The sequence below is a fragment of the Antechinus flavipes genome, chromosome 2, assembly GCF_016432865.1.
Source record: "Antechinus flavipes isolate AdamAnt ecotype Samford, QLD, Australia chromosome 2, AdamAnt_v2, whole genome shotgun sequence".
In the NCBI taxonomy this organism is placed as follows: domain Eukaryota; kingdom Metazoa; phylum Chordata; class Mammalia; order Dasyuromorphia; family Dasyuridae; genus Antechinus; species Antechinus flavipes.
In genome coordinates this window covers 1,440,240-1,454,824 of record NC_067399.1, presented here as the reverse complement: position 1 = coordinate 1,454,824, position 14,585 = coordinate 1,440,240, and the positions used below count along the sequence as shown (strand labels likewise).

The 14,585-nt window shown below is 38.6% G+C and overlaps 1 protein-coding gene across 1 annotated transcript in view; it reads right to left on the bottom strand.

Annotated features, from left to right (window-relative positions):
* Positions 1-2,513: 2,513 nt before the first annotated feature.
* LOC127547243 (zinc finger protein 260-like) overlaps positions 2,514-14,585 on the bottom strand; it is an 18,596-nt gene continuing 6,524 nt past the window's right edge. The window contains exons 3-5 of the mRNA XM_051974032.1: positions 12,463-12,589; positions 10,272-10,367; positions 2,514-6,841 (exon numbers count right to left, since the gene is read on the bottom strand). Coding sequence (XP_051829992.1) covers positions 5,058-6,841; positions 10,272-10,367; positions 12,463-12,589 — 2,007 coding nt within the window. The 3' untranslated portion in view covers positions 2,514-5,057. The remainder of the gene's footprint in view (positions 6,842-10,271; positions 10,368-12,462; positions 12,590-14,585) is intronic.

Here is a 14,585-nt window from a genome sequence, read left to right as displayed (position 1 = left end):
CTCAAGGTTGCTCAAGCTGTAGCAATGAGAAGTCTTCAGTTCACAGTAGGGGTCAGCTGGGGGAGCCTTCTCTGCTGGGAGAGAGAATGATTGCTTTGGGCAAGAGGTTCAGTGACAACTCTTACCCTTCGATGTAACTTCCTGTCCTCTCATTCTAATGAAAAAGAAACTATGTCCATAAAAGTCAGATGACTCATGCATCACCACATAGAAACTTAAGGGCCAGACTGGGAAAATCTTTGTAACAATTAGAGATATGCTAAGGTGAAACATGGAGAAGTAATAGGATGCACCTGCCTAGAAATAGTAGCATCAGAGCAGAGATGACAATTTATCAAGTACATAATGTCGATGGGATTATTATTCTGTCTAATATCTTGGATTAGATAGTTGAGTTCATCTAACCTCTGGTTCTGAGATTTTGTGATCAGATTTCTTGCAGAAGATGGACATTAGCTGATTTGGATCTTTGTACTGATAAGAATAGCTATGTCTTTCTCTCTCCCAATTGATTGTGCTACAGGGTAATTTTTTTGGTGTACCATGTCCTGGTTCTGCCCACTGACTTTATATCAGATCATATAAATCTCCCCAAATATTTCTGAAGCCATCCACCTTGTCATTTCTTATAGCAGAGAATTATTCCATGCGATTTAAGTAGCAATAGATGTTATCTCATTCCCTGTGAGGTGGTTGTAACAGTTGTTCGTATTCTCAGGTTATAGTTAGGAAACTGAGGAAGAAAGCCATCAACTATCACATTGAGGAATTAAACATCACTCACTGAAGAAATATCAGGGACAGAATTTGAATCCAGGCTTCTCTGACTCTAGGACTACTAGAGTATCCACTACTCTTCTCTGCCTCTGCACAGTATTAGAGACAGTAAGATTCAGTGAAAAGAACTTTGCATTCAGAGTCCAAGGAACTTGACTTGATTCCCAGCTCCTCCCTGAAAAATTTCCACTTTTGTGACTAGAGGCAAAGGGCCTAATCTTGGAATTGAATCAGTGCTCTGAAGCTAGTATCTTAATACTTAATTCCTAAAATAAACTTGGTTCCTACTGCAAGATGCCCTCAGGATTATAAGGGTGCCCTTGAGATTTGGGGGGAAATATTTTTGGTGTTATTCTCCATGTTTTACATATCGAGTAGAGTTGGTCTCTAGGTGTAATGAAATACAACCTGCATGTTACTAGTTCTGCATCTTGGAGATTGGCAAACCACACACACATATATTTATATTTTCAATTTGGAAAGCCAATTAAACATTTACCCCCATACCACTGATAACCATACTTTAATTGATTTAAATGGACTCTGGCAACTGTGAAAACCTTCCATAGGCTAGCCTTCTCAGGAGAAGGAACATAAGTTCTTTTTAAAAATAGTTGTTCATCCTCCATCCAGTCATTTATTTTTTAACTTTTTTTTTTTTATATATTTGGGTGCTAAATTCTCTCCCTCACCTCGTTTCCTCTCCCACCCATTAAGAAAACAAGCATCATGATACCCATTACACGGGAATAGAAATTCCCTGAAGGAGGGATTGTTTGGTTTTGGTCTTTTTATCCCTAGTCTCTAGCAGCACGCCTGGCACCAGTGCTTAAGACCACATGGGAGAACAAACATTATAAACAAGGATGGTGTTTACAGACACAGATATTCTCAAAAGGATAAAGGAAGGGGAGGGAGGGAAGGAGGAAAGGAAGAGGAAGGGGAGACCTTGAAATTTTCCCTATGTGGAAAGACCTGGGATTTAATAGGTGCATTCTCTTTGGAAAAGGTCAGAGAATCTTATTAGCCTTGGGGAAGACATTGCTAAAGGAATACTATCCAATTCTGACTAGGAAAGATCTCTCAATATTCAAGGTGGTGATGGTTAGAAGTTTATTCCTAATATAAAAATGATTGTTATCTGATAAGATTGACCACTGATGGCAAAAATTATAAAACTGAGTCTGGAAGAATCTGTGTGGAAGTTACACCTTTGAGCCACCTTTTGTGTCAGCAACTCCATTCAAGATCACCTGAAGTTGACAGAATGACATAACTTTACTGACCCTCAAGAGTGGGACAAGACTGAATGACTTAAAAACAAATGTACTCCAAGCTCATAGCCTCCTTTAAGGTAAGAACAAGGGCTGCTAGGAGCCCATAGTACTCAGAGCTCCAACCCTTCCCTAAATCAGGAAGACTCAATTCCCTGTATTTAAATCCTGTCTCATATTAGGTGTGTAGTCTGGCCACCTCACTGAATCCTGTTTGCCTGAGTTTCTTCCTCTATAAATCGAGCTGGAAAAAAAAAAATTGAAGCCACTCTAGTATCTTTGCTTCCACAGAAGTGACTGAACAACAAATCAGGCAAAAGACAATCGGGTTTAATTTGATGGCAATGGCTTCCATGCATACATTCTATAAACTTAAACCTTCCTTCAGCAGAGATTGTATGAGTGTTCAAAAGACCACCAGGCCTAATTGTCACAAGTCAAGTCAATTGAGAGACAAAGCGCTGAGCATTAGCAGTTTATTAAGTAAGCACAACTTTAATAGTGAAGAGGAACAATGGATTCTCAATGTAGCTAAAGACCTGAAGGATGAAAGGTTCCCCTGTTCCCCATTTTAAACATAGAACAAAAAACAGGAATTGGTAGGTAGGGAAAACAATCTTAATAGGTAAAGAACTACCACTATCATGGAGACAGGGACAATTTGATTTGTTGAAAGTGTGAAATGTGAATTGGTAACAACCTCTCTTTTCAGTTTGAAAACATTGATACTTTCCACTTGGATCCTGCAGAAATAACTGATAGCAAATTTCCTCTGATTGTACAAAAATACCTAGAGACAACCAGAAATGGAACCATCTTGGTTAGTACAGAAAACAATAGATGTTTTAGAATAAAATCACAATAGCTAACCCTATAGAAAATAATAAGTATCCTGGACATGAAATGATTTGCAAGTGCTGCTGAGAGACCAATTTCTTTGGAATTTGAGTGTTTTATAAAAATAATGCACTTTTCAACTTAAGCCAGAATTTTGTTGCAATTAAAAGTGACTGATGGGAAAACTGAACTTTTGCTTTTAACTGAGAGGAATGCTGAACTTTTGAACTCATGAGCTTTTTCATCTGAAGATTGTTTATGTTTTTTTCTTCTCAAAGAGGATTGATGCCATCAGCAAATGATGTCTTGATTGGCAAGTGACTTGAATTTAAATGAGATAAAACTGGGCAAAGTCATCAGACTTACTCCATCCTTCAGGATCATCTGAGCCCAGTGGCAAGATATAGGTCAAGACAACTGGTGATCGACCCCCATTTCTGCCTAATGTATCAACCTATCAACACCTGACAGATTGTACGGTCCCAAAGTTGTTTTTTCCACTGTTAGCACAGACAGATTACAAAGCTAAAAGATTTCACAAGTTTATTTATAGTCCAGTTGGTACCATCTCTGGCAGCTGCGTCTCTCCATTTGTTAAGGAAATCAGATGTTTGCTGACTAATGCACTTTGTGAACTTTTTTGGTGTCCTCTGTTGGGATAATTGGCATTGCTCATTCTTCACATTAAAGAATTAGGGCACAAGAAGGGAAGAGGAGCTGGTCATATGGTAAGGAAGAGGGCTGATGAGTGGATAGCTAGAACACTCCACAAGTGCTCTTGAGATGGTAGGGGCAAGTAAGGAAGGACTCCATCATATAGGATAGATGCTCTGTAATGAACTCATGTGAAACATAGGCAAGAGTCACACAGGATGGACAGATAGACATTCTTGGATCTACGTTGTTGGAAGAATTTCAAACTGAAGAGATCACTGATCAGGATATCTGAGTACTTGAAGGAATAACCATGTAGCTAGTTTTTCTTGCTTTTTCTCAATTCAGTCTATCTCCATTCATTTACATATCTCCATACTTCTTTGAATTCTTCCTATCCACTTTTTCTCATGGCACAATATGCCAGTATGTTCATTATCATAATTTGTTTAGACATTCTCCAACTAAAAATCATCAATTTTTTATTTGCAACCAAAAAACCAAACTAAAACAGAAAAAAAAATCCACTGCAATGAATATTTTATTGTAGATGGCACCCTTCTTTTCCTTACTTCCTTAGAGTTCATGCCTTGCTGTAGGGTCTCTTTATCACAAAGTATCTGACATTTGGTTACCTTTTAATAAATCCTGATCCTAAATGACTTTTCAGAGCAGCTGGACCATCAATGCATAGCTACATACATTGTATTACGTTGTCTCTAATTCCATAACCCATCATCTCCCAATGCTATTTCCAGCTTTTGGAATTATCACTGTCAATTTGAAGGATTTAAGATGAAACACAAAGTTGAAATCTTTCATTTTTAAAACCATCTTAATAAAACATCTTCTGCCTGAACAAATATAGCAAGAAACCTATTTCATTAGTTGCATAGAGTTGTTCATTTAGGAAGGATGTTCAAGTTTCCTAAATCAACAAAGATCTAGGTTTAGAATTGCTGATATCTTATTGCCTTTTTCAAACTGCCAATCATACCCAGAAGGCTAAATGAAGTCATCTGAGTCATTACCCCTAATCTGAAGCCGAGAACCAGTAATAATTGGCATTGGGGCATAGAGTTCATTTTAAAACACTTCTTTGGCTTCTTAAAGGATTTAGGGTTGGGACAGAGCCTAACCCTAACCTAAATGCACTGAACTCCAGTCAAATTAAATTACTTTCCTAGGGCCAGAGTTGTAGAACCAGAAGTTCAACCCATGTCCTGACTCCAAATGTAGTGATCTTTCCATTCTACCATGCTGCCTTTCAAGTAGGTAACCAGGTGGCAAAGAAGGATCCAATATGCTTAAGAAGTTATCAGGCCGCCCTCTAGTCCTCTTTTATTTTCCCTTTCTCACTCTCCCCATGGGGTTATAAAAAACCTAGAGCTGGCCAAGACTGAAAGGCATCGGCACTACTACATCTTCTCCCAGGGTTCTCTCCCCAATTCAGTTTCCTCCTTATTTTAATGCCTTTACATTTCTTCACAGATCTGGCAATAAACAATGAAATTTTTATATAAAATCCTTTCCATATTGGTTGTATTCATAAGGTTTCTTTCCAGTGTGGATTCTATGATGTTTAATAAAACTGTTCTTCCATGTAAAAGCCTTTCCACATTGGTTACATTCATAAGGTTTCTCTCCAGTGTGGATTTTCTCATGTGTAAGAAGACTATTCTTATGTTTGAAAGTCTTCCCACACTGGTTACATTCATAAGGTTTCTTTCCAGTGTGGATTCTATGATGTTTAATAAAACTCTCCTTCCATGTAAAAGCCTTTCCACATTGGTTACATTCATAAGGTTTCTCTCCAGTGTGGATTCTCTGATGTCCTGTAAGAGCTCCCTTGTTGCTAAAAGTCTTTCCACACTGTTCACACTCATAAGGTTTCTCTCCAGTGTGGATTCTTTGATGTCCAGTAAGAATTCGCTTTTCTCTAAAAGCCTTCCCACATTGATTACATTTATAAGGTTTCTCTCCAGTATGGATTCTCTGATGTCCAATAAAAGTACTCTTTTTCCTAAAAGTCTTTCCACATTGGTTACATTCATAATGTTTCTCTCCAGTGTGGGTTCTCTGATGCTCAATAAGGCATTGCTTATTTAAAAAAGCCTTTCCACACTGGTTACATTCACATGGTTTCTCTCCACTATAAATTCTCTGATGTATGGTGAGAGATACTCTTTTTGTAAAAGTCTTTCCACACTGGTTACATTCATATTGTTTCTCTCCAGTGTGGATTCTATGATGTTTAATAAAACTGTTCTTCCATGTAAAAGTCTTTCCACATCGGTTACATTCATATGGTTTTTCTCCAGTGTGGATTTTCTCATGTGTAAGAAGACTATTCTTATGTTTGAAAGTCTTCCCACACTGGTTACATTCATAAGGTTTCTCTCCAGTGTGGATTCTCTGATGCACAGTAAGAGTTCCCTTTTTGATAAAACACTTTCCACATTGTTTACATTCATAAAGTTTCTCTCCAGTGTGGATTCTCTGATGTTTAATAAAACTATCCTTCCATGTAAAAGTCTTTCCACATTGGTTACATTCATAAGGTTTTTCTCCAGTGTGGATTCTATGATGTTTAATAAAAGTATCCTTCCATGTAAAAGTCTTTCCACATTGGTTACATTCATAAGGTTTTTCTCCAGTATGGATTCTATTATGTTTAATAAAACTCTCCTTCCACGAAAAAGTCTTTCCACAATGTTCACACTCATAAGGTTTGTCTCCAGTGTGGATTCTTTGATGTTTAGTAAGAAATCCCTTTCTTCTAAAAGTCTTTCCACATTCTTCACACTGATAAGGTTTCTCTCCAGTGTGGATTTTTTGATGTTCAGTAAGAGTTCCCTTTTCTCCAAAAGCCTTCCCACATTGATTACATTTATAAGGTTTCTTTCCGGTGTGGATTCTCTGATGTAAACTAAGAAATCCTCTATTTGCAAAAGCCTTGCCACATTGATTACATTCATAAGGTTGTTCTCCTGTGTGGATTCTCTGGTGTGTAGTAAGAATTCCTCTTTTTAAAAAAGTTTTCCCACATTGGTTACATTCATAAGGCTTCCTTGCAGTGTGGATTCTCTTGTGTAAAATAAGCTTTTCCTTTTTTATAAAACCTTTTCCATATTGGTTACCTTCATAATGTCTCTCTCTAATCTGGATTCTCTCATGCAATTCACAGATTTCTCTCCAAGTAAAGTCACAGGGACCATCACACATGAGTCTTTGCTTGTGAGATTTGAACACAGAATGGCTTAGTTCTGCAGGAGTTTTCTTCATTCCAAGTCTGATCTCTGCTTCCAAAAAAAAAGAAAGAAAACAACAAGCAATTCTAAATGGGCAGAAGCAACCACTTTAAATCTCATTAGTTTACATTCCAAACATAATTTATTTTTTAAGGAGCTTCCTGCACACTTACAGTGGAACCTCACAAGAAACCTGTGACAACACTGAAAGTGCCTTCATTCTGATTAGGTGCACAACTCAGGTCACAATGGCTGAGGGACTTGACCTCAATCCCAGCAGCTTAGACTAGGAGTTACATCCTGTGAATGGGCATGCTCTGTCTACAGTATGTGAAAAATGTTCTCCATCCTCAATTTTTCCTTTTCCCTTTCATTATTTGTACTTTCAATGCCTTTTCCATAGATATGTCATGTGGTGCATATACACTAAAGACTCAAGTTATTTTATGATCCATCCTACTTGTAACCTTAACAAATTTCCATGATGATCACTCTCAATTTTATTTTATTCTATTACATTATCTGAGGTCATATTCAGAAGGCTAACCCACTTGTTATTTGTAACAATACAATTTGTAACTTATACCTAAGTGTAACTTATATCAAAAGTGATTTTGTTCTGACACATTACTTTTTTTGAGTTAGCTAATAGTTATTTCTGTTTTAAACCATTATCATGGGGTAGCTGGGTGGCACAGTGGATAGAGTCCTGAAGTCAGGAGGACCTGAGTTCAAATCTGCTTTCAAATTACACTTCTCGGCTGTGTGATCCTGGGCAAATCACTTAACCCCAATTGCCTCAGGAGAAAAAAAAAAAACTTTAACATTATGTGTCCCGGGAATAGCACAATAAACACAATTTTTTTTAAATGCATGAAAATATCCACATTTGAAAATGTGTTTCATATAGAATATTGAGCTCCTCATCCTGTGATATGGAAGGGCAATTCTTTCCCTTTTAGAAACTCACAAACCCCTTGAAGGATTGAGATAATGATTCAAGGGATCTCACCCAAAAATGTCTTAGCGGCACCTTCAGTGGTAAATAAATGTCTGATTTGGTTATACAAGTAGCTGTCCTCTGGGACAACACAGATGGGCATACTTCCACCTTAACAGTTGTCTTTCAGGGATTTCAAGTCCACGTATTGCTGTGGAGGACTGTGCAGTGATTCCATCAAACTCTGGTTGCTTCTAAGTGCAATACAGACTTTTAGTTTCTCAAATTGACATCAGAGTGTTCCCAGCATTCCAGGAAGGTTGAACATTCATATACAAATGGCCACAGGAATGCAAAGACCTTTGCGCCTGTCTCTCCCTACATCAGTATCATTCTCTCTGTCCCTGGTTACCTAGCAACACCATCTCTAATTGCCTGAGTAAGATGTGACTTGGGTCTGCATTCCTGCAGCAGTTCTGGCAGGCTACTTGAAAACCATGGTAGGGTTATCAAATTGTGCATACCCTTTGATCCAGCAGTGTTTCTATTGGGCTTATACCCCAAAGAGATACTAAAAAAGGGAAGGGGACCTGTATGTGCCAAAATGTTTGTAGCAGCCCTGTTTGTAGTGGCTAGAAACTGGAAAATTGAATTCTCAATTGGAGAATGGCTGGATAAATTGTGGTATATGAATGTTATGGAATATTATTGCTCTGTAAGGAATGACCAGCAGGATGAATACAGAGAGGCTTGGAGAGACCTACATGGACTAATGCTAAGTGAGATGAGCAGAACCAGGAGATCATTATACACTTCGACAACGATATTGTATGAGGATGTATTCTGATGGAAGTGGATTTCTCTGAAAAAGAGACTTAACTGAGTTTCATTGGAGAAATGATGGACAGAAACAGCTACACCCAAAGAATACTGGGAAATGAATGTGAACTATTTGCATTTTTGATTTTCTTCCCGAGTTATTTTTACCTTCTGAATCCAATTCTCCCTGTGCAGCGGGAGAACTGTTCGGTTCTGCAAATATGTATTGTATCTAGGATATACTGCAACATATTTAACATATATAGGACTGCTTGCCATCTTGGGGGGGGGGGGTGGGGAGGAGGGAGGGAGGGGGGGGAAAAAATGAAACATAAGTGATTGCAAGGGATAATGTCGTGTAAAAATTATCCTGGCATGGATTCTGTCAATACAAAGTTATTATTAAATAAAATAAAATTTAAAAAAAAAAAAAAGAAAACCATGGTAGGAGGCAGGGACAGGAGAGACCATCATGAAATCATCATGGAAGGCCACAACCTTTCCAGAAAATCAAACATTATAGTCTGCTCATTGACATGTGTAAGCTTATTTTCTAATTTGAATGTTTCCTCTGATTATGTTACTCTTCTTCTATCTGGCAGTTTCTGGTCATTCAGTAGGGATTCAGTTACTATCCTTTCAAAGGTTGTGAGTATGTAAATATTATAGAAAAGCAACATAAAGCAATATTTGAAATTGACCCCTGAGTACATTTGTCATTTAGCACAATACTTGCCAAGAGCCAATATAAATATAAATCGGTTTTTTTTTAAACAGTAATTAGCAATTGCTTTGACTAGGTAGAGTTTAAAAAATGAATTTCTATGTCTCCACAGGAGCTTGTCCAATTCTCCTGTTTTCTACCTCATACATGTATGACCATGTTCATCATATCTGTTTTAAAATCAAAACACAGTTACAGTGGATAGAATATGGATAGGTCCTTGAAGCTGGAAACACAGGGTTTTAATCCCACTTCAGAAATTTGCTGGTCAAGTTATAGGACTTCTGTTAGAGTCAGTTTTTTTATCTGTCAAATGGGTATAATAATAGTTAAGTCCTCAGATTCTCATGTGATAAAATAAGACAATGCAGAGCATGGTACACAGGGCTGTATACATGCTAGCTATTTTATTTCACTTTGGCCCTTTTCTCCCCATTTCTGCTCTCCTTCTTAAACCATTATGATCTTCACCAATTAATGATGCACTGAGGCACTAAGTTATTCAGTTCATCTGGTGCACAGTGGGTCTCTCCACAGTAGCTGGTATTCTGTCTGCCCCACCAGTCTGTGACCTCCAGGAGAGCAGGGAATGTCCCTCACATCTCTCTATGTTCCTGGTGTTTAGCCCAGAGCTGCCCTGTAGCAGGCCCTTAATTGTTTACTGACTAGAAGTTCTAAGAATGGCTCAAGTCCCAAACCTAATCCTTTGGGGCACTTTCAGGAGAGCTTCATTACCCCAAATCCCTAAGAGTGACTTCTTACAGCATCACAGATGAGCACTGGAAGGGCCCTACAGGCCCATGGAGTGTGACCCACTCCATTTTGTAGATGGGAAACCGAGGTTCACTGAGGAGCCCTGGACACTGCTGCCAAGAAATATCCAACAAAGAAATCCAAATCTGGCCTTTCTCCCCTAAACTGAGCATTTCCTTCAGTACAACTCCCAGAAGCTCTTATAACCACAGCTCTCATATCCCTGCTTTCACCTGACTCACCTGGAGAGCAGCTCCTCAGGCCTTCTGGGTCCAGCATCCACAGTGCTTCCCTTTGCTCAAAATAAGAGGTCACCTCTTCTCTGAGAACTGGAAGCCCTGGGCACAGAAATCAGAAAAAAGATGGAGAGATATTGGTCACTTAGTTCTCCGTAGGGAAAAAAAGAGGATCCAGAGCTGCTCCATGCTGAAAATCAACCCCTGATGTTCAGACATATCTATCAAAATTCACCCATTGGGGCCTGTAAAGCAAGTCACCTAAGACAGGATGTGCCCACTATTTGTACAGCTTCCTCTGATAGAGAGCCAAAGGCCCTTCCTCCCACCTCCTGTCTGTGAGGTTCCCTTCTGGCAGAAACTTCTGATCCCAAACTTGGGTAAAAGGAGTTATTGGGTGGGAGCAGCCTCAGGCCTGATCAAGAGGGACCTTGAACTAAGTACACCTTTTTTACAGAAGAACAGACTCATTCCATAGTTTCCATTTTCCATAACTGAAAGAGAACCGGTAGTTGAGTGGAGAGTCCTGGACATAGAGTAAAGTGCACCTGAGTTTGAAGTAAGACTTGGACAATTACTAAGTGTGCACCTCTGGGCAAGTCAATTAAACTGTTTGTTTTCCTCAGTTTACTCAACTATTAAATGGAAATAACAGTATCACCCTAACTTTGAAAGTTAAGATGAGGATAAAGTGATACAATCTTTTGTTTTACTTTTAATTTATAAACAAACATTTCCATATCATAGTACATTAAAAAAGATGAGTGCACATGAAACTGTAAATCCACAATATACAACTTTCTATTACTCTCAAATAGATAAGAAAAATATCACAAATTTTTTTCCTTCACTTTGCCTGTCCCAACCTAGAGATGGCTGTGATTATATAGACACTTTTATACATACAGAAATAATACACAGACATGTAAATGTATATATGCATACACACACACACACACACACACACACACACACACACATATATATACTTATGTAAAATTATGATAACCATATGTTATGGGCCAGAACTATGTACCTGACAAGCAGTCTTACAAAGTGTTTACTCAGTGGAATTGATAGGACAGTGGTTGTTTAGCATGGTGAATAACAGTTCTCTCATTCAGTACATGTACTTAGTACTTAATATAGTTCTACAAGATTCATACCTACGATGATGTAATTATAATCAAGCATATAAGCAGCCATTGGGGATTCAGAGACAGGTTCATTCCATTGTCCACCTTTGTGGTGGCTGGAGGCTGGAGCACAAGTCCTTGGACTCAGAGAGATTCACTCTATCTCACACTGTCGTGCTGCCTGTCCTGTTCTCCTGCATTTCCTGCATTAAGAACAAGCTAGCCCAGGTCCCAGGCAAGGAGACAATAAACAATTTGGACTTTGGATTTTAACACCTGGCTGTTCTTGTGGTGATTACTCCACTGAAATGAAGGCTGCTCCAAATTCTCCAGAAAACCAACCAGCACACTAAAACCATATTTCTATTGCTCAGTTTTTTCTCTAGATGCAAATGGCATCTTTCTTGATTTGTCCTTTATCATTAATTTAGGTACTTAGAAATAGTCAAAATAATTAATTTGCTGGAAGTTATTCTTAATGAATGTTGTTATTGTATTGTAAAGAGAGCATATGGCACAGCACCGGGCAAAGAGTTGGTAAACATAAATGCTTTTCCCCTTTCATTCCTTTCCCACCACTTGGAAAGGTCCACCTCGCTGCCTGTTTCTCACCATTTTTGCTGGAATTTGAAGGCGATACTAAGGCAGATTAAAGAGAAACTTCCTATACTCTCAGGCCAACTAGTTGCTTTGAGCTACAAAGTGATGCTTGTAAAAAAGAAGCATATTCCAAATATTAGACCCATCCCCAAAAGGAATGAATTGAAAAGAAAAGCCGTGTGAGAAATTTTCAGAATTTTGGCAGGCAAAATTTGTGTCCAAATAGATGCTAAACCCTAAGATTAGTTCCATGTTTGAGATGCTTTCACTACTTTAATCTTTGACCTGAGAATGGGTAAAAGAGAGCTTCGGGAACAACAAAGGACATCCCCAGGCCCTATGATACAAGGCAAAGACCAGCACTTTCCCTTCTCCTTCCCCCATCCCCAAATCTTGCACCCAGGGAACAGAGATTTTTCCTTTGACTGCAGGCTTGCAATTCTCAGGGGAAGTGCCCTTACCCAGGGATAGCAGGTTCTTGGCATTCTCCACCATGACCTCCTTGTACAGCTCCTTCTGAGAGGGGTCCAAGAGCCCCCACTCCTCTTTAGTGAAGTCCACAGCCACATCCTTGAATGTCACCATCTCCTAAACCATCAAAAGTCATAAGATGTGGATCTGAAAGACCCTTCAGAAGTAGAATCCAACCTCCTTTATTTTATAGGAGGAAACTGAAACTCAGAGCAGAGATTTGCCCAAAGGTAATAGCCTTTCTGAGAATCAGGGTCAGCTCTTGAGACTGTGGTTATTAAAAGACTAATAGAATTTGGGATCAGTTGAAATAAAGCCGAGAAATGACTTATTATAGAACACATATTGGAACAACATCCTAGGGCCACATGGCATATCCCTTTAATGAATTCCTCCAAAGTCTTTTCCTTGGTAATCCTTTTGCTTTTCCAACTGCATTTCCTATTTCGCACTCCTTGTGTCTATTTTATGTTTTCATTTTTATCTATAACCTTTTCTCCTAAATAAACCAGCTTTTGCCCAAGAGAACGGCCATTGTGAATCTTACACATGTTTATTTCAAACAAGGAATTGCCACCCTGACCTCATCATGGCCTATGTGTAAGCCACATTTTACAGTTTTTCTTCGAATCTATTATTTCACTTCTGAACATCTGAGGAATTTGTTGCTTTTTTATATTTTTTGAGATTGCCAAGGAGAAGACCACATGGGGAGTTGGGGAGGAGGGTGGGAAGCTGGACAAGGTGGAGAAAGGCAGGAGACCTGATTTAGGAGGTGGGTTCCACTGATGAAAATTCTTATAGGAGACAGGGGACCTAAAGTGCCTGGAAAAATCTACTAGTCTTGGAGTTGAGGGAGTTGTCACTCCTGGGGGAAATGAACACTTGGAGAAGAAAGACAGCATGGACAAAGGGATGGCATTTGTGGGAGAAGGTGGAGAAAAAATGAAAGGACAGCAAGACAGGATGAATTATCTGAGGGGATGTTTCCTGCTGGAAGCAGGGTTCTCCCCAACCCCTGCCCTGATACATGTTCTGAAAGGGAGGCATCTGTGCAGTTGGCCAACATCCAGTGGCAAAAAGCTCCTACAGCACAGCCTCAGAATGGGGACCTTGGAGGCTTTGATTATATGAAGTGTCAAGGAAAAAAGAAAGACCAAGTGAGCAGAGAGCTCAGAGAATGAGAATCTAGGCAAAACAGGAAGGGAAATGGACAGAGAGGAGAGGGAGAGATCCCTGTTAGAAAGAGGAAGAAAATGGATGCAATTAGAAAACCAATGAACAGGACTAGTTGAAGAGCAAGAGAGGGAGGGGAATCTGTAAGAGAACTAAAGGGAAAAGGGAGAGGAAGGCAAGCAGAATGAAATAAAGTAGAAAAAATGGATAAATGTCTAGAGAAATTTGAGGTAAAAGACTTATGACATGGGACAACAAAGATGCATATTTCTTTTCAGCACATGGCACTTTTAGAAAAATTAACCATAACCGATCCTGCACACACATGTAAAAAGGTAGAAATGATCCATATACTCTTTCATTCCCTAGTGAAATAAGAATAAAAACTGGTTCAGAGATCACCAACAAAAAATGCAAACCTAAAAGGAGATTTACCTGAGACAGAGAACAGAACTTGGGAATGATAACTTTGTAAAAGAAAATGAAAATGATTAATTAAATAATATTCCAAAATTTCTGGGATTCAGCTTAAACTGTCCTCAGGGGAAACACAGACTTACCAGCACACATTAAGAATATAGAAAAAGTGAAGATTAACTGAATATGCATTATTAAAAAAACTAGAAAAAAAAATGAACAAATCCTAAATAAATACAAATGTAATGTAATACTTAGATGTAATAATGTAGTAATTAGAAGGGAAATGAAAAATTTGGAAATAAAAAAATGACAAATAAAAAGAAAACCTTTACTCAATCTGATCAGAAAGAAAAGAGCATAAAATCCAGTCAATGAAATAGTAAATAGCAAAGGTGAAATCAACAAGAAAACCAGAAGGAATAAAAGGATAATCAGAACATAGAAAACACTTTTATGGTAAAGAAACTGAGAAGAAAAAGCCAAGAGGAATAATGTCAGCAGCTGGATGTGACCTCAC